Source organism: Podarcis liolepis (genome assembly GCF_965112155.1).
Source record: "Podarcis liolepis genome assembly, chromosome: 2".
Taxonomy (NCBI): Eukaryota; Metazoa; Chordata; class Lepidosauria; order Squamata; family Lacertidae; genus Podarcis; species Podarcis liolepis.
This window is the reverse complement of record NC_139555.1, coordinates 8,051,438-8,078,253: the sequence shown is the minus strand read 5'-3', so window position 1 is coordinate 8,078,253 and position 26,816 is coordinate 8,051,438. Positions and strand designations below refer to the sequence as shown.

General features: G+C 47.3%; 1 protein-coding gene across 2 annotated transcripts in view; it reads right to left on the bottom strand.

Annotated features, from left to right (window-relative positions):
- The window catches only part of AVIL (advillin), a 49,929-nt gene extending 23,540 nt beyond the window's left edge, over positions 1-26,389 (bottom strand). Inside the window, exons 1-8 of one of the 2 annotated variants that reach the window (XM_083484470.1) lie at positions 26,140-26,389; positions 18,750-18,849; positions 17,379-17,453; positions 14,444-14,640; positions 7,022-7,130; positions 6,793-6,903; positions 3,918-4,123; positions 2,878-2,956 (exon numbers count right to left, since the gene is read on the bottom strand). In XM_083484470.1, coding sequence (XP_083340596.1) covers positions 2,878-2,956; positions 3,918-4,123; positions 6,793-6,903; positions 7,022-7,130; positions 14,444-14,640; positions 17,379-17,453; positions 18,750-18,815 — 843 coding nt within the window. In that variant the 5' untranslated portion in view covers positions 18,816-18,849; positions 26,140-26,389. Of the gene's footprint in view, positions 1-2,877; positions 2,957-3,917; positions 4,124-6,792; positions 6,904-7,021; positions 7,131-14,443; positions 14,641-17,378; positions 17,454-18,749; positions 18,850-21,100; positions 21,349-26,139 lie in introns of those variants that run through there. The other variant, XM_083484469.1, reaches the window with a different exon arrangement.
- Positions 26,390-26,816: the final 427 nt, after the last annotated feature.

Genomic DNA, 26,816 nt, shown 5'->3' with positions numbered 1-26,816 from the left:
CAGCAGCCTTGAAAATAAGGGACCAGCAGCCAAAATAAGGGACCTGCAGCCTCATCTGTTCCAAGCATTCCAGTCTTCCTGTCCTCCTGCAGTCTGGTCAAACTCATGCTGGTAGCTTCGAGAACACTGTCCAACCAACTTTGTAACCAGAGGTTCAACTGACTAGAATCTGAATCACATGCACCACAAGGCCTATGCAGCCTCAACTTAAGATGGCTCCCCGGCCTGGCTTTGCACTGCAAAGTTTGCAGCAGCACGTGCAACAAAATGGCGTCCAGCATTCAAAAAACCCCTCAGCTTGCATTAACTAGCCACACACAAGGCATGCAAGCTCCACCCCAGAGACTTCTTATTGGGTGAGCAACACAGCCAAGCAACACAGTTGGAGCATCCCTCCTCCCTGGCCGGCAGGGAAAGGAGCTGCTTCCTTTGAAATTTAAGGGACATCATTTAAGGGACATCCATTAATAAGGGACAGCAGCGGGACATGGCGCTGGAATAAGGGACTGTCCCTTCAAATAAGGGACACTTGACAGCTATGTACCAGCCACGTCTTATGGCCAGCAGGTGGGGAAAGTATAAGAAACGCATGTAGCAGATTTACATGTGGTTAGATAGCAGAGCAGGCATGTCCAAAGTCCGTTTCGGGGGCCTAATCCGGCTCGCTGGTCGGTTTATTTCCTGGAGTAAAATCCGAAAAAACCTAAACAACTTCAATCCTAAAAAAGCTCAACAAGGTTGGGGTAAAACCATAAAAAGTTCAACAACTTCAATCCTTAAAAAAAAGGTCAGAAACTTTGGTCGGCCCTCACGGCCCTTCACTTCATCAAATCTGGCCCTCTTTGAAAAAAGTTTGGACACCACTGTAGTAGAGTATACTGGGGCTGTGCACACACTATGAAAGCACACTCAAAAGACATTTCAGTTAATTCTGGGCACTGCAGTTTACAAATGGCAATTTCCAGCAATCATTAATGAACTACGGTGCCCAGAATTCTTTGAGGGAAAGAATTGTGGTGTGTGTGAGCCATTTATGGGTTTCAGCAAATGCTTCCAAGAACATGTACTCAGAATTGAGTACAGGCAGCTCCCATTTTGCACACATTCAAGGCATGTGTGACCATTGACACTCACACTGTTTTCAGCCCTGGAAGGGAGCAGAACAGCGACTAACAGCACTGGTGAGTATGACCTGGAACAGAACCCCTGTGTGAATGGGAAGTTGCCTGTAGAAGGTTGCAACCACAGGGGATTTACCGTATTTTTTGCACCATAACACTCACTTTTTTCCTCCTAGAAAGTAAGTGGAAATGTCTGTGCATGTTATAGAGGGAATGCCTATGGGTGGCGGGGGGGATCTGCTGCAGTCGTGAACAGAGGATCCATGGTTCCCCTTCCTTCCCTCCTCCATGGCTCGCTTCGAAACAGCAAAGCAGGAGAAGAGCCGCTGAGTGGGGAGGAGAGAGGGACAGAGAGACTGCTTGCTTTAAAGGAGTAAAGCAGGAGTGAAGAGGAGCCTTCTCCCCTTATACCCCTCTTCTGCATTATTAGCAGCATCCTTCTTCACCCACCCCATGCGTGCTCCTTGTCCCTTGAGTGCTTTTCCTTCCCTCCCCACTTAAAACGTAGTTACAAAGCATGGATCCACATGGATCCTCAGGATTTTTGCATTGGGCTACTCCAAACTCACTGTCAGATCACATGTCTGTGGCCACAGCATGAACCACAAAAATCATACATCCACTGTTTCATTTAGAATATTTTTTTTCTTATTTTCCTCCTCTAAAAACTACGTGCGTGTTATGGTCGGGTGCGTGTTATAGAGCGAAAAATACGGTATTCTGTAGAATTACGGCAATTCTGTAGAATTACACGGGTGGCACTGTGGGTTAAATCACAGAGCCTAGGGTTTGCCAATCAGAAGGTCGGCAGTTCGAATCCCCGCAACGGGGTGAGTTCCCGTTGCTTTGTCCCTGCTCCTGCCCACCTAGCAGTTCAAAAGCACGTCAAAGTGCAAGTAGATGAATAGGTACCTCTCTGGCGGGAAGGTAAACGGTGTTTCCGTGCACTGCTCTGGTTCTCCAGAAGCGGCTTAGTCATGCTGGCCACATGACCCAGAAGCTGTACACCAGCTCCCTCGGCCAGTAAAGCGAGATGAGCACCACAACCCCAGAGTCATCCACGACTGGACATAATGGTCAGGGGTCCTTTTTTTACCCTTTACCTTTTACAGTGTACTGTAAATGGTTTGTGGATTGCAGCTGCTAGGGGTGCAAAGAGGCAGCGATTTCTCTTCCATCCTGAGTTCATTGCGACCAGCACTGTTTGAGTTGGGCTACAACTTGGCTTCTGCTATAACCTACATTGTTTAACCAAATTAATTTCAGTGGAAGGGAAATACAGAAAATAACACAATTGTTTATGTAATGCTTGCAGGCTAAAAAACCTGCAGCGAAACCACTCGTTTTTGCTTGCATGGTTTCTGTTCCTGACCTCCAAGGAACACATGAATCAAAGCAATTTCCATTTCTGTTTCTGACTGATTTCTCAAACACCCCTAACAGCTACAGCCTTGGTTTTTAACATGGGCATTAGAAGAAGAAGAGTGTGGATTTGATATCCCGCTTTATCACTACCCGAAGGAGTCTCAGAGTGGCTAACATTCTCCTTTCCCTTCCACCCCCACAACAGACACCTTGTGAGGTAGGTGGGGCTGAGAGAGTTCAGAGAGAAGTGTGACTGGCCCAAGGTCACCCAGCATCTGCATGTGGAGGAGCGGGGAAGCGAACCCAGTTCACCAGATTACGAGTCTACTGCTCTTAACCACTACACCACACCGAGGCCCCTGAAGAACGCACATCCCCATTTCGGACTTACGTCATGGCTCAGCATATCTTGCATGAGGGGCCGTTTGGCTTCTTCTGTGACTTGCATTTTCCCTCCGGAGTCCGAGACACTAGAAGAGAGGCAAGAGGGAGGGAGGAAGAGAGATTTGTCTGCTCTTTAGATTCTGAGTTTGAAAGATTCGCCAACTCCCCCAAACATTTCCTCTAAAGTCCCCCTAAAATGTTACTCATCTCCCTTCAAGTCCCTGTCCCTCCTCAAGTGACTTCATGTTTTCATGTTCATCATTCAATAGCTGCAATGCCAACTGATGGCACATATGTGAAGGGCAGCCATCACATCAAATATCACACCTCCACATCGCAATGCTTTTTCACACATTCTGCTGCAAATCATGGAATGGTCAAGTTATTGAGTGATGCACATGTTTGTGTGAATCCACCCAAAAACTTGCCAGCACCCAAGGGAACCATCATTTATTTGCTCCGGTCAACCAGCTCACATTGAGACTATTACTATTCATAAAGACTGATCTCAGTGCCATGTTGAGGCTTTGCCTCTTCTTGCCACTTCCGGGGGGGGGGGCTGCCCACCTCTCCCCCCCCCTCCTCTGTGCATGACCCAGCAGCTTCCAAAATGTCCCCTTCTCCTAGCTCTGCTAGCAGGCGGGATTTTTGAAAGCAAAAAGGGGAACCTTATTTTCCTTCTTTCAGTCTATTCTATGAGCACTAAATACCGTATTTTTCGCTCTATAAGACGCACAAAACGCACCTAGTTTTTGGCGAAGGAAAACAAGAAAACAAGAAAAAAAATATTCTGAATCTCAGAAGCCAGAACAACAAGAGGGATCACTACGCAGCGAAAGTAGCGATCCCTCTTGCTGTTCTGGCTTCTGGGATAGCTGCGCAGCCTGCATTCGCTCCATAAGAGGCACACACATTTCCCCTTACTTTTTAGGAGGGAAAAAGTGAGTCTTATAGAGCAAAAAATACGGTACCTCTTTCACTCCCCTGCTGCATCAGTGACAACTGCCACTGAGCTTCGCATGCAAAAGGGAAGTCTTATGGACGTACCGATAGAGTGAGACGTTTGTCTTCCGCTGCTGGTCCACCACCTCATCAGGAACTGCAGGCTGGATTTCCTGCAACCTCTCCCCAAGCTCGTTCTCCATCACCTTCATCAAGTCTGGACTGGCTTCTTCCACCTCGCCCTCCACCACCCCGATCTCAGCCCGGCCCCCACGCTCTCGGTCGCGGATATCTTTGGCCAGAAGCATCGCCTAAGGAGCACAGGAAACAGCCCGTGACCAAATCAGACCACGTAGTCCATCTAACAGTCTTGCCCACACTGGAGATGTCAGAGATTTTACTCAGGGTACCTTCTGAAATTCACAGCCTGTGCTCTGAGCTGTGGCCCTTCCACACTACTCATGTGTATACATGTATACAGTGGTGCCCCACAAGATGAATGCCTCGCAAGACGGAAAACTCGCTAGACGAAAGAGTTTTCCGTTTTGGAGGTGCTTCGTGAAACGAATCTCCTATGGGCTTGCTTCGCAAGACGAAAATGTCTTGCGAGTTCCTGCGGGTTTTTTCCCCTCCCCCCCTTTTTCTAAGCCGCTAAGCCGCTTATCAGCTAATCCGATAAGCTGATAAGCCGCTAAAAGCCGCTAATAGCGCTAATAGCGCTAATCTGTCAATGGGCTTGCTTCGCAAGACGAAAAAAACGCTAGACGAAGAGAATCACAGAACGGATTCTTTTCGTCTTGCGAGGCACCACTGTATTTGGGAGTTGTAGTCCAAGACCCAAGTTTAGGAAACCCTGGTTTACGCTGTTAACTCTATAGGATTTAATTTGCACATGCAGTAGAATTGAGGAGTTGTTGTTATTGTTGTCAGCAAATAATTACTATTACTCCTGGTGGAGTATAGGGTCAGGTTCAAGGTGCTGGTCTTGACCTTTAAAGCCCTTTGTGACTTAGGGCCCTCGTATTTACAGGACCGCCTCTCCTGGTATGCCCCGCAGAGGACCTTAAGGTCCATGAATAACCATAGTTTAGAGGTCCCGGGCCCTAAGGATGCCAGACTATCCTCCACCAGGGCCAGGGCCTTTTCAGTGATGGCTCCGACCTAGTGGAATGCTCTGTCCCGTGAGACTAGGGCCCTTCAGGATTTAACCTCCTTCCGTTGGGCCTGTAAGACAGAGCTATTCCACCTGGCCTTTAATCTGAATTCAGCCTGATCTTTTATTTCCCTTTTCTTCCCTCCCCCTCCCCTTTTGTGAAGATTACCCGCTCTGGGACTCCACAGCTAATTCTCCCCTGGCCTCCTCACTGGCCCAGGTAGGACCAATTCAGCCAACTAGCCCTGGTGATTATCTAATGCTTATTAGATGGATTTCGCCTAAATTGATTTCCGAACTTTGAATTTTATTGTTATTCATGTTTTTATACTGTATTTTATGCTGCTTTTACAATTAAGTGTTTTAAATTTGTTGTTAGCTGCCCTGAGCCCGGTTTTTGAACCAGGAGGGGCGGGATATAAATAAAAATTTATTATTTATTATTACTATTACTATTCAAACTGAGCAGCCGACAACAAACAAATGCTGCCAGCCTTCTTCTTTTCCCTGCTCCTACTTTGCCTTCCTCTTAGCAAAGAAACTCTTAAAGCATCAAAAAAATGTAAGCCTGCAAATTTTCCCTCCATGAGTACAGTAATTGCAGCTTGATGTTGATGGTGCACAATATAGTGATCAGGGCTGTGGCACAAAGTAAAAGGTTTAGACCAGCCTTTCTCAACCTCTCTGTGGCTCAGTCTACACCACAGTTTCCCAAACCTGGGTCTCCAGATGTTGATGGACTACAGCTCCCATCATCCCTAGCAAGCAGGACCACTGGGCAGGGATGATGGGAACTGTAGTCGAGCAACAGCTGGAGAACCAAGGCTAAGAAGGTTGGATGGCGGCTAACAGATTGAGGTTGAATCCTGACAAGACAGAAGTACTGTTTTGGGGGGACAGGAGACGGGCGGGTGTGGAGGATTCCCTGGTCCTGAATGGGGTAACTGTGCCCCTGAAGGACCAGGTGCGCGGCCTGGGAGTCATTTTGGACTCACAGCTGTCCATGGAGGCGCAGGCCAATTCTGTGTCCAGGACAGCTGTTTACCAGCTCCATCTGGTACGCAGGATGAGACCCTACCTGCCCGCGGACTGTCTCGCCAGAGTGGTGCATGCTCTGGCTATCTCTCGCTTGGACTACTGCAATGCGCTCTACGTGGGGCTACCTTTGACGGTGACCCGCAAACTACAACTAATCCAGAATGTGGCAGCTAGACTGGTGACTGGGAGCAGCCGCCGAGACCACATAACACCGGTCTTAAAAGACCTACATTGGCTCCCAGTACGTTTCCAAGCACAATTCAAAGTGTTGGTGCTGACCTTTAAAGCCCTAAACGGCCTTGGTCCAGTATATCTGAAGGAGCGTCTTCACCCCCATCGTTCTACCCGGACACTGAGGTCCAGCGCCGAGTGCCTTCTGGCCGTTCCCTCACTGCGAGAAGCCAAGTTACAGGGAACCAGACAGAGGGCCTTCTCGGTAGTGGCGCCTTCCCTGTGGAACACCCTCCCACCAGATGTCAAAGAGAACAACTACCACCAGACCTTTAGAAGACATCTGAAGGCAGCCCTGTTTAGGGAAGCTGTTAATGTTTGATGTATTATAGTATTTTAATATTTTTTTGGAAGTCGCCCAGAGTGGCTTGGGAAGCCCAGCCAGATGGGCGGGGTATAAATAATAAATTATTATTATTATTATTATTAAGACTGTTTTAGACTGTCAAAAAACAGACCTCCAAACCTGGTGTGCCCACTTTAACATGTAGTTTGGCCCTCAGTCAGAACCTCAAGGAAGTATAAACTCAATACAGCGCCTCCTGCTATTGCTCACACCTTCATGCGCTCCTGTTTGTTGCTCTGCGGCCCATTCCATTGCACGATGACTTTGCCAAGGTCCAGTAGGAAAACGTCGCCGACGTTGAAGCTGTCCCAGCTCATCTCCACCTGCGAGTGTTGAAGGCAGAAGACAGGGGCAGGGAAGAGAGGGAAGCGGTGAGTTAGAGCAAGCCAACCAGAAGCTGAGGGCACTTTCAGACGGGGGGGGGGGGGAGGAACAACTCACCTCTGCAGCTATCACATTCCTCTTGCCCTTGACGTGCAACAGACGCTTGACGTTGTAGACATTGGTCTCCACGTGGTTCAGCCCAGATGCAACACCCCCTTTCTTGTAGCTGTTTGGGGGAGAGGGGTGTGAGAACTGTGCAGGCTACATGCTCCAGAGAATTAGGAATGATCACTTGTGACTTCCGGCTACAGAGAACTAGCAAATGATGAGCAGAGAAATATCCAACCAATGCTGTGGTAAACATTTCACTGTGACTTCAGATTTTAATTGATCAGTTAGATGTATTGATTTTAAATGTCTCTCTCTCTCTCTCTCTCTCTCTCTCTCTCTCTCTCTCTCTCTCTGTGTGTGTGTGTGTGAGAGAGAGAGAGAGAGAGAGAGAGAGAGAGAGATACAGTGGTACCTCGGTTTTCGAGCGTCTTGAAAGCCAAACGTTTCGGTTTCCGAACACTGAAAACCTGGAAGTAAATGCTCCTGTTTTCGAACGTGCCTCGGAAGTCAAACAGCTTCCGCTGAGGGTTTTTTTCAATTTCCCCCATTGAATTTGCAGGCCGCCCTTTGCGCCTCTGTTTTCAAACGTTTTGGAAGCTGAACGGTCTTCCGGAATGGATTACGTTCGAAAACCGAGGTACCACCGTAACATTAATCAGGGACACCATCTCACCCTCAGAATTGTGGGTGCCCATCACCGTAATGAAGGCTCTTCCAAAAACGCAATTCCGTGGGGAGGAGCTCGGATGCGGAGGCAGAGAGACTCTTCCTCTGCGTCGGAGCCCTCACAAAAAATAATAATCCGGAAAAGGGTGCCTCACCCGCTGGCTGCAGAGGGCAGAACCGGACTGCTTCTCTCTCGGATGCAGTGCCACAGAGGCTGACAGGCTGCCCCTCTCTGGCTTTCCTCATTGACTTTGTGGGTGCCTGGCCCCCACAGTTATATTATTGTGGGTGACCAAGCACCAAGTTGGCTCCTATGAGATATTTATTGAAATTTTTTTGGATATAAGAAAAAAACAAAAAAACATACAAAATAATAAACAATTAAAAACACACATTAATTTTCAATGACATAACTTCCATACTCTTATTTCCTCCGACCTCCTCATACTTCTCTTCTTTGTATTCCAGTTCAATTTGTTAGTTCGGCAAATCCTTACCATTAAACTTTTACCCATTTATAATCCTTTTTTCATGTCTCCTAAAGCATTACAGCTGGAAACCACTTAGTTTCTATCCAACATCTTTCTAAGATTCATTCATTTTACAATGTTTCTTTAAATAGTCTTTAAATTTCTTCCAGTCTTCTTTCACCGACTCTTCTCCCTGGTCTCGGATTCTGTCAGTCATCTCGGCCAGTCAAGTTGGCTCCTATGACCCCAATTAATCATACAACACACTTAAAAGCTTGGCTATTTTTAATATACCATATTTTTCACCCTATAGGGTGCCCCGGCCCATAGGGCGCACTTATTTTTTGGGGGGGGGGAATAAAGAATTTTTTTTTATTTCCCCCCTGAGCCCCAAAGAGCAAAGAAGCCATGACAGCGAGCGGGATGGGAACCCCCGCCGGGCTCGCAAGGCTTGCGGACATCTGCCTGAAGCCCGGGGTGCTCTCGCTCTCCAGGCTTCAGCGAAATTTGCCCGACCCCTCTCGCTCTCCAGGCTTCAGCGAAAGCCTGCATTCGCCCCATAGGACGCACACACATTTCCCCTTCATTTTTGGAGGGGGGAAAGGGCGTCCTATAGGGCGAAAAATACGGTACTTATAAGAACCATGGTTGCCGGGTGCCATCTTGGAAGACACAGGAGGGAACGTGCCTCTGCCAAGACCGTGGCTTCTGTGACACATCCATGCAACATCTAAAACAAAAGGGGGGGCTTCCCTACCCGCTTCAAAACTATTATTTTGTTCATATGCAGATTTAGGCTCCCATCCTAAGCCTGTTCTGCTGAGAGCAAGCATCACTGGGTCTTCCTTCTGAGTAAGAAAGCATGGGGTTACATTGTCAACCCACTTAATGGTTTTTTTTCAATGAGTAAACAATTTAAGGGGATGTGGGTGGCACTGTGGTCTAAACCACAGAGCCTAGGGCTTGCTGATCAGAAGGTCGGTGGTTCGAATCCCTGTGACGGGGTGAGCTCCCATTGTTCGGTCCCTGCTCCTGCCAACCTAGCAGTTCGAAAGCACACCAGTGCAAGTAAATAAATAGGTACCGCTCCAGCGGGAAGGTAAACGGCGTTTCCGTGCGCTGCTCTGGTTCTTAGTCATGCTGGCCACATGACCCAGAAAAACTGTCTGCAGACAAACGCCGGCTCCCTCGACCAGTAAAGCAAGATGAGTGCCACAAGCCCAGAGTCATCCGCAACTGGACTTAATAGTCAGGGGTCCCTTTACCTTTAAACAATTTAAGACGTCTTTATAAGATTCCTGCTGCCGCGGTAACCAGCCTAAAGGCAAGGTCCATGGGAAATGGTTGAGGCAGCAAGTTAAATGACGGGGATTTTAAGGATGCTTCGGTTTTGGCTCATACAAAAGGATTTCCTTTTAAAAGCAAGAAGGGTTGGGGAAATTTCCGCGGCAAATATATGGCACTTTTCAGTAGGTAGGAACTTCAGCCCAGCAGAGACATGGCGCTTTATCCCCATCTAGTGGAGTTAATAGGTAATGCAGAGTTCTTGGTTCTCAGCCCTTCCCAGACTACCATATTTCTTTCTTTATTACATTTATATACCAAATTTATTACATTTATATGCCACCTTTTCATCCAAGGAGCTCAAGTAAGCAAGAATTTTGTTAGCCAAAAATGGGAAACTACAAGAAATACCAACAGTGGAGGAATGGCAGATGAAGATGATGGACTTTTTGGAGCAGGCTGACCTGACTGGAAGAATCCACGAACAGAAAGAGGAGGAGTATCAAGAAGAATGGAAGAAATTTAAGGACTATTTAGTTAAATATTCTAAGATAACATAAGTAGAACTACTTGTAAGTACCAAATTGGCCTAGGAGTTAAATATGTTAAACTATATAACATTATGGATAGAAGACAATACGAAAAGAAAGAAAGATGTTAATTGATTAAGTTAATCTTATTTAAAAGTAGTATTGGAAAACTGCTACAATGAGTTATATGGAAACTCAGCTAGGGGGATTCGAGGAAGTCATCTATGATAACAAAAGTGGGATTTTAACAATTAGGATAAATGTTTGTTTTCTTTTTTTATATTGTAATGTAATGTTTTTCTTTTATGTTTGTTATAAATTTGGAAAACTAATAAAAAGATTTGGGGGGGGGAAGGAGCTCAAGGTGGTGTAACATGGCTCTCGCCTCCCCGCTATCTCATCACAACAAACCTGAGAGACAGTGATATATTAAGATCAAAGATCAGGATAATAAGGAGGGAAAGAAATTGCTGAATTAATTAATTGAATTGGAATACAAAAAAGGGAGGTATGAGGAGGTCAGGGAAACAAGGTTATGAATGTAAGATATGGAAAGGATGATCTTTTATTTTTCTTTCTTTTTATCTGTGTACTTATTCTGTATTTTTCTTGTATTTTTATTTTTGTTTTTTATTTTTGTTTTTTATTCTTGTTTTTTATTCTTGTATTTTTTGTTTTTATGTAATTCCTTTTTTTGAAACTTTAATATATAAATAAATAAATAAATAAATATATAAAGGAAACAGCATGAAAATAAGCCTCCCATATGCACAAACCCTTTCTCTCACCGAGACATTTGCATCCTCCCATGGTGTGTTCCTATTATATTAATGGTAGAAATAATCGCGCTTATCTCTAGAGTAACCTTGAGATTCCTGTGTAGTGTTTGTCATATTAATGATCCTAATTGTTATGTTATTTATATAGCCCCCCACCTATGCCAATTGGTGCCTGGGGAGCTTAATATCAAAATTCAACAATAAAATACAACAAGGCCACACCAGAAATCTATATTTTTATACATAAAAAAGAGAGAGAGAGACAGTGACTGGCCCAAGGTTACCCAGTGAGCTTCTTGGCAGAGTGGGGACTCAACATTTTAAGCGGGGGGGGGGGGACTTACTTCTGAAGTAGATTTGAGGAGGGGGCACATGGGGGGAGGAGAGGGAGGAGAAGCTCAGTTGGGCAAATGGAAATCATTCCAATCACTGGCGTACGAAGGGGGGGCGGGGGAACACAGCGCACCGGGTACCATTTGGGGAAAGGGTGCCATCGCGGCTGCCCCCCCCAAGACACATGCCACGCCCCTGCGAGCGATGCGCCACGCCCCCACAAGTGACGCGCCACGCCCTTGGGACGCACACCAGCCATGCCCCCGCCTGTTCTCCACTCCAGGGCCTGCAGCATGTTGCTCCACCACTGCTTCTGCTAATGGTTGTACTTTGTCAGCCACAGTGAGAAAGCAAAGCCCACCAGCTTTCAGTGAGAAGATGCACACCAGCAGCTGCAGAACATGAGATGTCAGAGTTTGCCCCACACCGGCACCTCGGGCTCATGCACTTATGTGCATATGCTCACTACGAAATATTCCACTAAGGGAGCTGATCCCAGGAGAATTACAGTTCTTGCAAACCATGTTAGCAGAACATTAACAAGGCAACTCCCCCATAATCCCAATACAAGGCCAATACAGTGGTACCTCGGGTTAAGTACTTAATTTGTTCCGGAGGTCCGTTCTTAACCTGAAACTGTTCTTAACCTGAAGCACCACTTTAGCTAATGGGGCCTCCTGCTGCTGCTGCCACGCCACCAGAGCACGATTTCTGTTCTCATCCTGAAGCAAAGTTCTTAACCTGAAGCACTATTTCTGGGTTAGTGGAGTCTGTAACCTGAAGCGTATGTAGTCTGAAGCGTATGTAACCCGAGGTACCACTGTATAGAGACAGTGGTTGATGAGGGATAGGTACAAGGAAACTGTAGTGGTTAGGTAATCTTAGAGTCTGAACTTAATAGTTTTACAGGGTGGGGGAACTCCCTATGACTTCACATAAACTGAAGTAACAAGCCAGTCCTACTGTCTTTGCAAGTAAGTTGAAGACAGCCCAAGGGCTCTTTGATTTTCTGTTGATGCTTCTTAATAATGGTATGTAAACAGCTTTGTGAGGTCCACCTGAAAAGCTGTGTATAAAGTAAGCACTATATAAAAGATGTATGGAAGTGAGAGCTGGACTATAAAGAAGGCTGATTGCTGAAGAATTAATGATTTTGAATTACGGTGCTGGAGGAGACTCTTGAGAGTCCCATGGACTGCAAGAAGATCAAACCGATCCATTCTGAAGGAAATCAGCCCTGAGTGCTCACTGGAAGGACAGATCCTGAAGCTGAGACTCCAATATTTTGGCCACTTCATGAGAAGAGAAGACTCCCTGGAAAAGACCCTGATGTTGGGAAAGATGGAGGGCACAAGGAGAAGAGGACGACAGAGGACGAGATGGTTGGATAGTGTTCTCGAAGCTACCAGCATGAGTTTGACCAAACTGCGGGAGGCAGTGGAAGACAGGAGTGCCTGGCGTGTTCTGGTCCATGGAGTCACGAAGAGTCGGACACGACTAAACGTCTAAACAACAACAACATATATATTAAAAAATCAGCCAGGCTTCAAACAGACAGTTTGATACCTGCTGTCTGTAGCTGGAAATCAAATTATGACAGAGGTGGTGGCCAGAATTGCCTCCACATCTGCCACGCTACTGCAAGTTGTCAAAAGTCTGAGAGTTTGTTATATAACAATCTCTTCCATGTGGAAATGTCCACATCAGGAGGAGGCTGCTTTGAATAAGATGTACCGGTAACCGGATTCTGGGAACAAGTAGCATCAGAGAATGGATCTCACTCCTTGCTTAAGAATACTCGTGGGTCATGTGGCTGAGCACCACCAGGAGACAGAATAGTAAAATGGTTTGCAGGTGCATTTGCCTAAACGAACAACATGTTGTTTGCTAAATGATAGGAAACAATCATCTTCTTTATCCACCCTCTGGCAGAACTTTATTCAGAAATGCAAATTTCATTGTATGATTTGTAGGTACTATTACCTGCAAATATAACACCCCTTTGTTTTTAAAGCCTTGCACAAGAGGTGACCACTTTCTCCAGTTTTAAAAGAGGAGAACATCATTTCCCTGTTGATATGTCTGTCAAGAGCCCCAGAGGATTTGAGGGATGGGGAAGACAAGTTCATTCACGCTTCTCAAAATGTGTGTTGAAACCCAGCGATCCTTGAAATTGGCACCTCTCTGAATAAAATGATGCAGTTCTCCAACGAAAAGCATGGACGAAAATGCATTAAATTGGGGGAAAGTATGCAAAAATGCACATCTTAATCAAAACGACATTCAGAGGTGCATTATTCTGGGGGAAATCTATTTGACCGAATATGTATATTAGGCAAATCTGCATACAAAAGAGAAATGTGCAGTCCAGTGCTTTCATTTCATGAGCACTCCCCCCCCCGGCAAATTAATGCGAATATGTGATGAAACTGAGGTTGGGAAACTGAAACTGGCAGGCTGGTAGACCCTCCCTGCAGGGATGACCCAACATTGATGGCAGAAAGTGAAGAGGAATTAAAGAACCTTTTAATGAGGGTGAAAGAGGAGAGCCCAAAATATGGTTTGAAACTGAACATCAAAAAAACAATGATCATGGCCACTGGTCCCATCACCTCCTGGCAAATAGAAGGGGAAGAAATGGAGGCAGTGAGAGATTTTACTTTCTTGGGCTCCATGATCACTGCAGATGGTGACAGCAGTCATGAAATTAAAAGACGCCTGCTTCTTGGGAGAAAAGCAATGACAAACCTAGGCAGCATCTTAAAAAGCAGAGACATCACCTTGCCAACAAAGGTCCGTATAGTTAAAGCTATATGGAATAGTTATAGTTAAAGCTGTATGGAAGTGAGAGTTGGACCATAAAGAAGGCTGATTGCCGAAGAATGGATGCTTTTGAATTATGGTGCTGGAGAGTCCCATGGACTGCAAGAAGATCAAACCTATCCATTCATAAGGAAATCAGTCCTGAGTGCTCACTGGAAGGACAGGTCCTGAAGCTGAGGCTCCAATACTTTGGCCACCTCATGAGAAGAGAAGACTCTTTGGAAAAGACCCTGATGTTGGGAAAGATGGAGGGCACAAGGAGAAGGGGACGACAGAGGACGAGATGGTTGGACAGTGTTCTCGAAGCTACCAGCATGAGTTTGACCAAACTGCTGGAGGCAGTGGAAGACAGGAGGGCCTGGCGTGCTCTGGTCCAGGGGGGTCACGAAGAGTCGGACACGACTAAACGACTAAACAACAATTACAGACCCTCCCTGCAGGGAGGCTCAGGCAGCAAAACATCTTGGGCCGGCCATGCCTGGATTGACAAGAAAAGGGCTGCCTGCCGAGATGTTGCCGTTCCCATGGCGACCCCTTACTCACATGAGACCTTGCTTGAAGTAGCCCTTGAAGAGCTCAGACTCGTGGCCCTGCACTTCACGGTGCTGCACGGGAACCCCACCGAGGTAGTCGTCTAGCTGGGTGGTATAGATGGCAGCACAGCCCTGCTCGTCCAGCGAGGAACGTTTGCCAATCCAGTAGTGGATGTCATAGGACAGGACGCTGCCCAATTTACGGGTCTGCAGGAGGGACAGACGTCATTGGGATAAATACAGCATTTTTCGCTATATGACGCACCAGACCACAAGACGCACCTAGTTTTTGGAGGAGGAAAACAAGAAAAAAAATATTCTGAATCTCAGAAGCCAGAACAGCAAGAGGGATCGCTGCGCTGTGAAAGCAGCAATCCCTCTTGCTGTTCTGGCTTCTGGGATAGCTGTTCAGCCTGCATTCGCTCCATAAGACGCACACACGTTTCCCCTTACTTTTTAGGAGGGAAAAGGTGAGTCTTATAGAGCAAAAAATATGGTAAGTACAGTCATAGGGTCCGGAACCCCTGACTTGCTAATAATAATAATAATAATAATAATAATAATAATAATAAATTTATTTATACCCCGCCCTCCCCAGCCAGAGCTGGGCTCAGGACGGCTAACACCAATAAAATCACAGTAAAAATATAATAGGGGGAAAGAGAGAGGGGGAACCAATTTAAAATACAGGTTAAAATGCAATTTAAAATGCAGCCTCATTTTAAAGTAGCCGATAAATCAAGACCATAAGGGGAGGGAAACATAAGGGTCAGACCGAGTCCAAACCAAAGGCCAGGCAGAACAGCTCTGTCTTGCAGGCCCTGTGGAAAGAAGTCAAGTCCCGCAGGGCCCTAGCCTCTTGTGACAGAGCGTTCCACCAGATCGGGGCCAGTACTGAAAAGGCCCTGGCTCTAGTTGAAACCAATCTCACCTCCTTGAGCCTTAGGACCTCCAAAGTGTTGTTATTTGTGGACCTTAAGGTCCTCTGCGGGGCATACTAATAATAACCAAAGTCCCTGAATGACTGAGCGCTGAGTTTGCTCCCAGCTTAGAATCCAAACAGCAGGGTTTCCTAAACTTGGGTCTCCAGCTGTTTTTTTGGACTACAACTCCCATCATCCCTAGCTAGTGGTTAGGGGTGATGAGAACTGTAGTCCAACGACAGCTGAAAATCCAAGTTTGGAAAACGCTGCCCTGGAGCCATTCCACCCCAAGGCCCACCACTGCTCTTCAACCTTCGCAGCGCATCACCGTCTGAGGCCACTAGCTATGGGATTGTTTTTGTCCATAACAGAAGCTTGGAGTGACCCAGCTCATCTCCTAGGACAGCCTTCTTCAACCTTGGGTCCTCAGACGCTACAGCTTCCATCTTCCCTGACCATTGGCTAAGCTGGGGACCCAAGCTTGAAGAACTGTGTCTTAGCAGATAAAAAGAAGAGGTCCTATTGCTGTGCAGGATGAAGTATGCTGTGTGTAAATGTATTTATCACTCTCTCCAGCAGATGTCATTGCAAACATTAGGCATTCCACTTCTATCCCCCCCCCCCTTTAATGATCCTGGTTTCCCCTCCAATGTGTGTGGGCAACAGGAAAAGCCTTGCATGTTTACCCCACACTTAGGGGAAGGACTCAGTGAGAGGGTGCATGCTTTGATGGTAGAACGTTCAAGTAACACCCTTGGCACTATGTATTAGTAGGTAATGGGAAAGACCTTTGCCTGATGCCCTGCTGATCACAGAAGAACAGGGACGGCACCTCCAGATGTTGTTTGACTCCATCTCCCATCAGTCCCTGACAATATGGCCAATGGTTAGGAATGATGGGAGCTGTGACCCCCAGATTCCCCAGCCCTGTTGTTCATGTGCATCTATCTGCCAGTGCATGTGGGGTTTGGGTTTTTCGCTTACAAATGCAAATGTTGCCTTTGAGTGCTTGGGATGATGCGCCGGAAGAGAGAATGTTCAGGGACTGGGTTAGTCCACTTGTTATAATAATAATAATTTATTTATATCCCGGCCATCTGGCGGGGTTTTCCCAGCCACCCTGGGTGGCTTCCAAAAAAAATATTAAAATACTGTAATACATCAAACATTAAAAGCTTCCCTAAACAGGGCTGCCTTCAGATGTCTTCTAAAAGTTTGGTAGTTATTTTTCTCTTTGACATCTGGTGGGAGGGCGTTCCACAGTACAGGTGCCACTACCGAGAAGGCCCTCTGCCTGGTTCCCTGTAATTTGGCTTCTTGTAGCGAGGGAACCACCAGAAGGCCCTCGGTGCTGGACCTCAGTGTCCGGGCAGAACGATAGAGGTGGAGATGCTCCGTCAGGTATACTGGGCCAAGGCCATTTAAAGGTCAGCACCAACACTTTGAATTGTGCTCGGAAATGTACAGGGAGCCAGTGTAGGTTTTTCAGGACCAGTGTTATATGGTCTCGGCGGCCGCTCCCAGTCACCAGTCTAGCTGCCGCATTCTGGATTAGTTGTAGTTTCCGGGTCACCTTCAAAGGTAGCCCCACATAGAGTGCATTGCAGTAGTCCAAGCGGGAGATAACTAGAGCATGCACCACTCTGACAAGACAATCTGCAGGCAGGGAGGGTCTCAGCCTGCGTACCAGATGGAGCTGATAAACAGCTGCCTTGGACACAGCTGCCCTGTTATGGTCTGAAGCAACTGAAATCACCCAGCACAGGCAGGACTTTCCTGTTAGCCTGCATGCCCAATTTATTTTAGACCTAAGATAAGGGTCAGCAGCTGGCAGACCCTAAACAAATCCCGGCCTCTGAATGCCAACATTGGAGGCGAATGGGGCATCTGGCTGAGTGGCGTCTCCAGAAACAGGATTTGGCAGGATGCTGTTGGGGCCTTTTGCCCATCTCAGAGTGGCTTTGCAGCTAAACTAGAGCTGACTGGGGTGATGGAAACCAATAAGCAAGGATCTCCACTTACCGAGAGGAGGACGTAGCAATCACCTTCGTAGAAGCTGCCATGAGCTTTCGGAGGCACCAACACCAGATCCATTTTCTGGGAAGGAGAAACACAGTACATGAAGCAACCCCCTGCCCCAATTTAGTGGCTTCAGTGACACAGCCTCCAAACATCAATGCCCCCAACCCTCTCTCAGGCATCCCATGGTGATGTAGACAATTTCCTTATTAAATACTTCCAATTTACACTTTCAATTCAAAACAAATGTTTAAAACTTTTTTAAAAAAACGTTTCAGACTTATATGAATAAGTAAAGGTAAAGGTAAAGAGACCCCTGGCCATTAGGTCCAGTCGTGGCTGACTCTGGGGTTGCGGCGCTCATCTCGCTTTATTGGCTTCCAGGTCATGTGGCCAGCATGACTAAGCCGCTTCTGGCGAACCAGAGCAGCGCACGGAAACGCCGTTTACCTTCCCTCCAGAGTGGTACCTATTTATCTACTTGCACTTTGACGTGCTTTTGAACTGCTAGGTTGGCAGGGGCAGGGACTGAGGAACGGGAGCTCACCCCGTCACAGGGATTTGAACCGCCAACCTTCTGATCGGCAAATCCTAGGCTCTGTGGTTTAACCCACAGCGCCGCCCACATCCCTTGTATGAATAAGTGCTTAAGTCTAAAAAATTGATTAACAGCAGCACCCGGCTCCCCAAAAAAAAATGACCTTCCCTATCTCCATCCGTTGCTGCTATGTTATACTACAGGCGTCAGCAACCTTTTCCAGCCATGGGCTAGTCCACCGTCCCTCAGACCATGTGGTGGGCTGGACTATATTTTTTTTGGGGGGGGGGATGAACGAATTCCTATGCCCTACAAATAACCCAGAGATGCATTTTTAATTAAAGCACACATTCTACTCATGTAAAAACACGCTGATTCCCAGGCTGTCCACGGGCTGGATTGAGAAGGCAATTAGGCCGCATCCAGCCCATGGGCCTTAGGTTGCCTACACCTGTTAATACTCAGTGGTTGTTGGGGTGCTCCCATAAGTATCTCAGGCTTAAGTGATGTGAATTACAGGCAGAACTTGTGGAGTTCCCATAGTTTCAGTGTAATGTGCTCTAGACAAAATCCAAGCTCAACTAGCTGCAGTTTCTGAACTATCTTCAAGGGCAGCTCCGCATAATGCATGTTACAGCAGCCAATCAGTTGCCAGCACACGCAGGATAGAAATTAAGCAAACTGAAGCTTTCAGCAGCAGGTAAGTACAATTACAGGAGTCATCTCCACCTTTGGAATTTCAGAAAGATGGCCACCTTGCCTAGCTAGGTAAGAGTTACCTAGATGGCAGGTTCGGTAACCTTTTGCTTAGACCTGAGAAAATTTCATTGTCCCACCTCAATTCTCCAGATGATCAGTCCAGGTGCGTTGGTAACAGTCTTGAAGGCACTGGTCAGAGCCATGGTGGCTTTCAGTTTTTGGAATACTCAACAAAACCTGACAAATAAGAACAAACAGGTTAGCCTGTTACCAAGGGCAGAATATGAGGTGCAACTTTGCCACGAAGCTCAGTGAGTGATCCGGAGCCAGACTGAGGTTTTTCCCACAGAGTTGCTGTAAGGATAAAATGATGAGGGGGTGGAACACGCCATGTACCTGAAAGAACGCATCCTTCCCTATGGGCCCTCTCACTTGCTAAAATTGACAAGGGGGGGGGATGCCTCTTGGTTGTCCCACCACCCTCAGAAGCCCAGGGGATGACCCAGAACAGAGCCTTCTCTGTGGCAGCCCCCTAAGTTGTGGGACTCCCTCTGCACCGAAGTGTGTCAGGCACCTTCTTGTGTTATGCAGCTTCTGGCAAATGCTGAAGATTAACTTTTTTATCCTAGCTTTTGACCCTTGAGATGTATGTTTTTAGGAACCTTCTTATTTCTGCGGTTTTAAGTTGCTTCTAATATTGTAACCCACCCTGGGAGCTTAAGGTGAAGGGCAGGTAAATAACAACAACAACAATCATGTACTTTGACTTGCGCTCTTTGGAGGTGTTAAGTTGTGGGTGAACATATCAGACGACACAGCGATTCTTCAAACAACTCTTGTTTATTCAGAGGCCAGAACAGAACTGAGCTGAAGGGTTCAGTCAGCCTGCTTATATAGAGCTCTAGTACAACGCTACTGTAGCAACTTTCTAAAACTATCCAATCACAGAACATCACTTTCGATCCTTCATTTGCATAACTATCTACAGTAGCCCCCTGCTGGCCCAGGGTGAGAACTTCAGTACATAACAGGAGGAAAGGCAGACGGGGTTTCTTCCAACCCAACCTGGAGATGCTGAGACTCGAACCTTGGACCTTCTGCATGCAAACTGGATGCTCTGCCACTGAGCTATGGCCTTTCTGACATTTTCCTTCTCTCTTGGGCATGGAGGGAGCCTCCCAGTTGGCAGGGCTTATCGAAACAGAGACAGGCATGGTTGCTAGAGCACTGCCATTTCTTTGCCACAAAGCCACTTCCGAGCTGGAGAGGAGGTGGGGTTGTGGGCCCACGCCCTCCCCTTACAGCCTCTGCGAGAATGAGGGAATCCTTGGGCGCATCAGCTCCCTGCCTAGCCAATCGGCTGGACAGGGAGGCGTGGCCCGGGTTATTTATGCCCGGCGCGCCCGAGGACTGCCCTCTCTTCGTCTCTCCAGCTGATCAACTTTGGTTGGTCGCCGTCGAGGGGCCTGGTAGGAATTTTTCCACTTGGCGAATTGGCACCGGCCATTTGGTTTTTTCGCCTACCTCATAGCAAACGTCACAACTTTCCCAGTATTGGCGGTTAGCCATTGGCAGGGGTACTGTTATGCAAATGAAGTGGGGGGAAGGAAGCGCCATCACCTTCCCCAAGCAAAGGGTAGTCCGGTAAAGGATTCCGGGGGGCGTTGCCCTCTCCGAAGCCTATGGAGGGGTGGGCCTAAGGCATGCCCCCAAGCGGTGACACCTGGGGGGTCCTAGTTGACGTACTTCAGCAGGACTCCCCCGACTGGTGGTTAACCCTCACCGGTCTTCATGCAATTGGGCTGAAGCCGGTTATTCGATAGGAACCAATGCCTAAGCCAATACCTCTCAATTCCTGTAATCAATAAAGTTGTGGCCTTTTACGCCCATTAACCTTAAATAAAGTGTCCCGTGTCTTTATTTCACAAGGGGGGAGGGGGACTTGCCACACAAGAATGGTGTCCACACCATGCACCGTGCCACGCCACATTTTTAAGCGACATAATTTACGCCCCGATTTCCCCTTGCCCTGCCTTGCTCCACAGCCAGGACCAGCTTTTAATGCCTAGCGTTTGCCAGCACGGACTTCCAGATGTTGCTGGACTGCAACCCCCGTCATTCTTGACCACCGGCCAATGCTGCCTGGGGCTGATGGGAGCTGGAATCCTGCACCTGGAGCCCAGCAGGTCCCCAATCTCTGTCCTAGAAGACGGGAAGGAAGAGCAAGAGCGTGTCCCTACTTCCTTTCCCTCGACTCCGAGTAATCACAGCCAACCCAGTTAAATGAGAGACAGAGAGTAGAGCTTCTCTGGCAAGGATCTCCTAGGCTGGATTGCATGCAATTTTGCCCCAGTAGTTAAAAGCCCCTGGATACACCCTGTTCTCTATGGGCACATGCGAGCCTCACTGCACAGGTAGACGGAGCCTCTCTTCTCATCCTTACAGCTGGGGCTCAAGTCGCACATATAGAGGACATGCTGATACTTACAAATCAACTGTGAGGCAGTAGATGCTCAGTGCTAGTTCCTCTTGAATGCGGCAGGGAGAGGCACTCTCAAAAAGACCAGTAAAGCATTCTGGGAGATGCAAGGGCGGGCAGGATCAGAGCGGCTGAACCCGCAGCGGCAGACTACACCCTCCTCCCCCTTTTCCATAACCCCCAATTGCTCAGTCATTGAAAGCAGATGGTGGGATTTAACAAGAGGAGTAGACCAGTCCTACAGACTCTCGTTTGGGGCCTTGGAGGGATCCCAAAGGCTGGGATTGATTAGCCAGAAACATGCAGGGCTGAGCCAGCTCAAGTTCCAGAGAAAAAGGGCAGCCGTTTGGACTTTGCTCTGGAAAGAACTGTCCGGCCCTCTCCTCCTTTTGGCACAGGGGTCTGTCGTTCAGGCCTCCCCACCACCACCACTTCTGAAAGCTGAGGAATCTGCCTTTTATTTGCATAAAAACTATAGGGGACCAACACAGATATAGTGGGTGGCTGCACTATAAACCTTTCACTCCCTGGGCGATGTCTGGAGCGATTCCTGTAGCGAAACACACATGGAAATTTTTGCATCAGAGTGGGAAATCCTCCATGTGGATTCTGCAGGGAAGTAGGAAATTTGGAGTCTCCTTGCTTCCTGTTTGTGGATAATTCCTACAGAATATTTGTGGGATTTGCCATTCTTGCATAACAACTAAAAAAAAATATGTTCTGGTGCAGTCATCCCAGTAAACGCAACACAGTGTTACCGGAAAAATCCGAGGGCTCCCTTGGACAAAAACAAAGACACCAACCAGGATAACTTGGAGCAAAACAGCAGCCTGTAGGCTTGGCCTTTATTGAACTGTTGCAACAGGGTGCTCCCCTCACTTGCTGGAGAGAGGAAAGACCCAGAAAAATGGTGTGCAAGACCTTATAAAGACTTTTGAAATTGCCACCCTGTAGATCAAGACCACCCCCAGAAACATCATACATACATCACAGAAGGGGTGTAACCTAAGACTACCCCTCAGCTACATACATCACATAAAGGAGGGGTTGAGGGAGGAGTTGTGGTGGTAACCTGAGTGTCCTGTCACCTGGCTGGTTCCCCCTTTCCCCCTCCCCATGAGTACTTTCCAGGTGACAGAGGGGAGTTTGCAGTTTCCTGCCCCCAGAGGGAAGAGCTGATTATTGTCCTTTGTTCCAGTCCATGCTGAATCCACTCCCATATGCAAGTTCTTTGTGGTCTTGATGGTCTTCTGTCTAGGACCATCAGGGTTGGCATAGCAACTGGGCAGGGCTCCTGTGGATGTGCTGGTATGCTCAAGGGATTATGGCTGCCCTGTATCAAACCTTCCCCATTTTGTAGTTCTTCCTTCATGGAGTAAAATAAAAGCGGAACAGTGCAATTCCGATGTATGGTTGATTTTCTATGAATTTATAACAGAAGCGTAGCGTATGTAGTGTGTGAGTGTGAGTGTGTGTGAAGTTTGTACAAACTGAATGATTGGGGGGGGGGGTTCCTGCTACAACAGAAATATAATTTCACGTCACATCAGAACTAACTCACGTGTTAATGTCTCAGTCCAGCAAAGGAACAGCTGCTACATTTGCGCTGAGATTTTCATTTTGGGCTCCATCAAGCTTTATGGATGCAATGGTTGGTGTAGGTGAAAATCTCCACTAACTGTGATTACCAACCACAGAGAAGGACTGCAGTCTAGGCGTACTCTCCAACTGCAGCCTTATTTCCAGGCCAGGTTTGTCTAATACAGAACCACTCTGTAACCTTGAACTATGCCAGCTATTCCTGGCAGTATCAAGAGTAACCATCATAGTCAAGTTGTGACTCCAGGGATGATAGGATTCCATGTTTTTCATGATTTGCTGGTTCAGCCAGGTTATAGATTGCATTCATATAACATATACTGTATTGGCCTGAATAGAAGCCTCATTCCCCCCCCCCCCCAAATTCTGACTGTGAAAAGTTAAAGTGCGGCTTAAACTCACAACCTTACAAAAATTGGCTTTTACGGTATCGCTGCTGAAAAAGACAAATGGTAAAATGGAACATGTGTGAGTGCCGGTGGAATTTTAAGGAAGCGGTGCAGCTTATATTCGGGCCAATACGGTAATTCATATAACAGAGTTACATAATGACTCTACCCAGATATAGTTCATGCCAGGGGTGCCAACTTGAATAAAATATTGGGGGGGGGGCAGGTAAGCCATGGGTCACAAGTCACGGCATGCGCACGCCATTTGCACGGCAATGCCTATCAACTTTGTGGGGGCCTGGCCCCCTCAAATATTTTATGGGGGGGAGGGTCGAAGACCCTTCAGCCTAGGAGTTGGCTGCACTCCTGAAACTGTGTGAGATTCATATTCCTTCCTGCACTGATATGCAGATTGTAATGCGTGCGCTTACATTTCACAATGCAAAAGGGATCGTTGAGGATACTTTGCATCCCGATGTCTCTAATTTGTTTAAAATTGTTTCCCCCTCAAAAGCAATCTTTAATCAATAGCACTGGTATTGTCAAAATACCAGTGTCAAAGGTCAGAGGTGGGTGGGGCCAGAGGCAAAATTCGGAGGAGCAATGGCTGCAACAACATACAGTGGTATCTTGGTTTACGAACTTAATCCGTCCCAGAAGTCCGTTCTTAAACCAAAACTGTTCTTAAACAGAGGTACGCTTTCCCTAATGAGGCCTCCCTTCCACTGTTCGGATTCCGTTCTTAGAGGGAGGTAAAGTTCTCAAACGGGGACACTATTTCCAGTTTTGCGGAGTTTGTAAACCGAATTGTACTTAAACTGGACTGTTCTTAAACCGAGGTACCACTGTACTACAAACTCACGCACCCTTCTTTCATCTCCCATCCAGGCAAGCAAAGAAGCATTACTGTATAGTCCGGAAGGTGAAGAGTTGTTAAAGGTATCTTACAGAGAGTATTTTAATAATAATAATAGGTAAGGGGACCCCTGACCATTAGGTCCAGTCATGGCCGACCCTGGGGTTGCGGCGCTCATCTCGCTTTATTGGCCGAGGGAGCCGGCGTACAGCTTCCAGGTCATGTGGCCAGCATGACTAAGCCGCTTCTGGCGAACCAGAGCAGTGCACAGAAATGCCATTTACCTTCCCACTGGAGCGGTACCTATTTATCTACTTGCACTTTGACGTGCTTTCGAACTGCTAGGTGGGCAGGAGCAGGGACCGAGCAACGGGAGCTCACCAAGGTCGCGGGATTCGAACCGCCGACCTTCTGATCGGCAAGTCCTAGGCTCTGTGGTTTAACTCACAGTGCCACCCACATCCCTTAATAATATAATAGGCAGCTAATCCAAGCGATTTCAGACTCACCCTTCTTTTTCAAAGTAAGTTTGTTGTCACTGTTCTGCAGAAAAGTTTCGGAATGGTTTAAGAAGCCTTGGATATGGCATCTGGTAATCAGGGAACATGGATATCCATGGGGACGGGAGAGAGGAGGGGGGCATTTGTTGCCTCTCCCCCAGACATCCAGTTTATTTCTTTTTTTATTTCTACCACCTGATATACACTGCAAAATGCACAGTCACAATTAATCTCATTTCTTTTTTGTTTGGTGGAATCTAGACACACATTTAAAAAATGTTGCGAAATGCTTTTTTTAAAAAAAGCCTTTTGGAAAATATATTGCATTTGCCATAAGCTCACCATCACCATCTAGTGCCAGATTTGCATAATGCACTTGAAATGCACCTAAAGCGTTATATTTGCAGCTGTATAGCCGAGTCCTTTGGGAGAAACTACCGTATTGGCCTGAATATAGGCCGCACCCGCAAATAAGCCACACCTTTAAAACTCAGCGGCTTGGGGGAGGCTTGGGAGCCACGGACTGGACGGGCGCCATTGCCCCACGCTCCCGGGCTGCTTCACTGGTGGCATAAGGTTGGAAATATAAGCAGCACTTTAACTTTTCACAATCGGAATGGGGGCGGGGGAGTGTGGCTTATATTCAGGGCCAATACAGTAGGCAACTCCCCACTCCAGAAAAATCCCCTGCAGAGAACCACGTCGAAGTGCCCAGTGCTATACCTCCTAACCCTTCAGTGCGCTCACAGTAGCTCTTCCTTCCTTCCTATCGCTGTTGTTAAAATATTCTGCAGTCTGTAAAATGTCCATACTGTAATCAGGATAAACATAGCGCAAAAGCAGAATTTGAGTTTCCTTGTCGTTGGAATATATGTGTGTTTTGTTTTGGGCCAGAACACAATCAGCCAGCCCTCATCCGAGAACATTCACTTTATTCCAAAATGCAGCAATCGTCTTGGCAGCTGTAATAGAACCACTAATTGACTTAACTTGCAATCTGCTGCCTGTGATGTCACCTAATGGATGCCCAGAGTCACTGACTCATACCAGGTAGCCAGACCAGAACACAAAACAAGGGAGGCAAGCTTTGCCCAAGAAAAACGACTTCATTGCCAGGCTTCAGCCCTGGAATATGCGAAATGTGACTTTTGAGTATGTACAGAGTGCCTTTCGACTACCACCAAGGAACCGCAACCAGCTCACACCTTTCTTGTCTGGCAGACATGACCTGTATAAATAATTTTTAAAAAAAACCAAAAAAAAAAAAAACCCAACCCTCTGCTCAGCTGGAAAGTTGTCTCATCTACTTGACAGGGCTGTTGTGAGAAGATGAGTTCAGTCTCTGCCACCCTATGCTCCCTGGATGAAGGCCAAGATACAAATAAAATGCTCTTCAGCTCAGCCGTTTTCTTACGAGTCCAAATAAATTTCGGAAACCTGGGGTTGAAATCCCATGCGCAACTGGGAGTAACTTAGGGGTGCTTGCTTCTGAACGGATATACTGTAAGCTAAACAGTTGTGTTCCAGAGTCCCTCTCATGTCTTTGACTTACTGCTAGCAGAATCTGATTTTTCTCCTGAAGCCCTTCCAGAAAATCTAGATCAATCAAGTCCTCTTGACAACCACCCCTTATTTCAAGCCGTGCTTGGACGGTCCTCCCTCCCTCCTCTTGGTTTGACCACCCATAAATCAAGCAGCACTCACCTAGGTCTGCTGCTGACTCCTCTGCGCTGCAAGGCCCAAGCTGTTCAGGCAGGAAGAAATGGGTTGCTCCAGCTCCGAGTAGCACCGTCAGTCCAGAGGAACGATCCCGGCTCCTTCGCTAAGATTTGCCTGCGTTTGCATCTTGCCTTTATATCTGCTGCCTGGGCCAATCAGTGCTGGCCTAGCCCAGCAGCATGGATTAGTTTAGGGAAAATATCTTTTATTTGTTTCTGACAAAAGGAGACTCCCAAGTCTGTTCTCTCTTCTCCGCATGCACCCCACCCATGTCCACTCCACCCATTTCCCATTGATTTTTCTAAAGTGCAGCGCTGCATCAATAATGCAAAGAAATGGGGGCAGGAGATGGGGATCTAACCACATTAGAGTGCCTTGCTCGGAACCGAGGAGGAGAGGAATGCTGGGGGGAGAGGCAATGGCTTTGCCCTTCAGAGTGAAGGGTTGTCCGCCAGGGATAATCTCGATACTTCTGAGGTCTCCAGCAAATCTTTAAATGGTGCATTGGCTATCAAGTGGGGTGGCGGCTTTCGGGCATCAAAGGAGCTTCTCCAAGGCAAGGCTGGCCTCAGAGAGCGGGGCAGTCAAGGAAGACAAAAGGACCACTGGCAGGGAGAATTCCACATGTCCCACCTTGCTTTCAGGTGAAGGGCGGCTGTCTT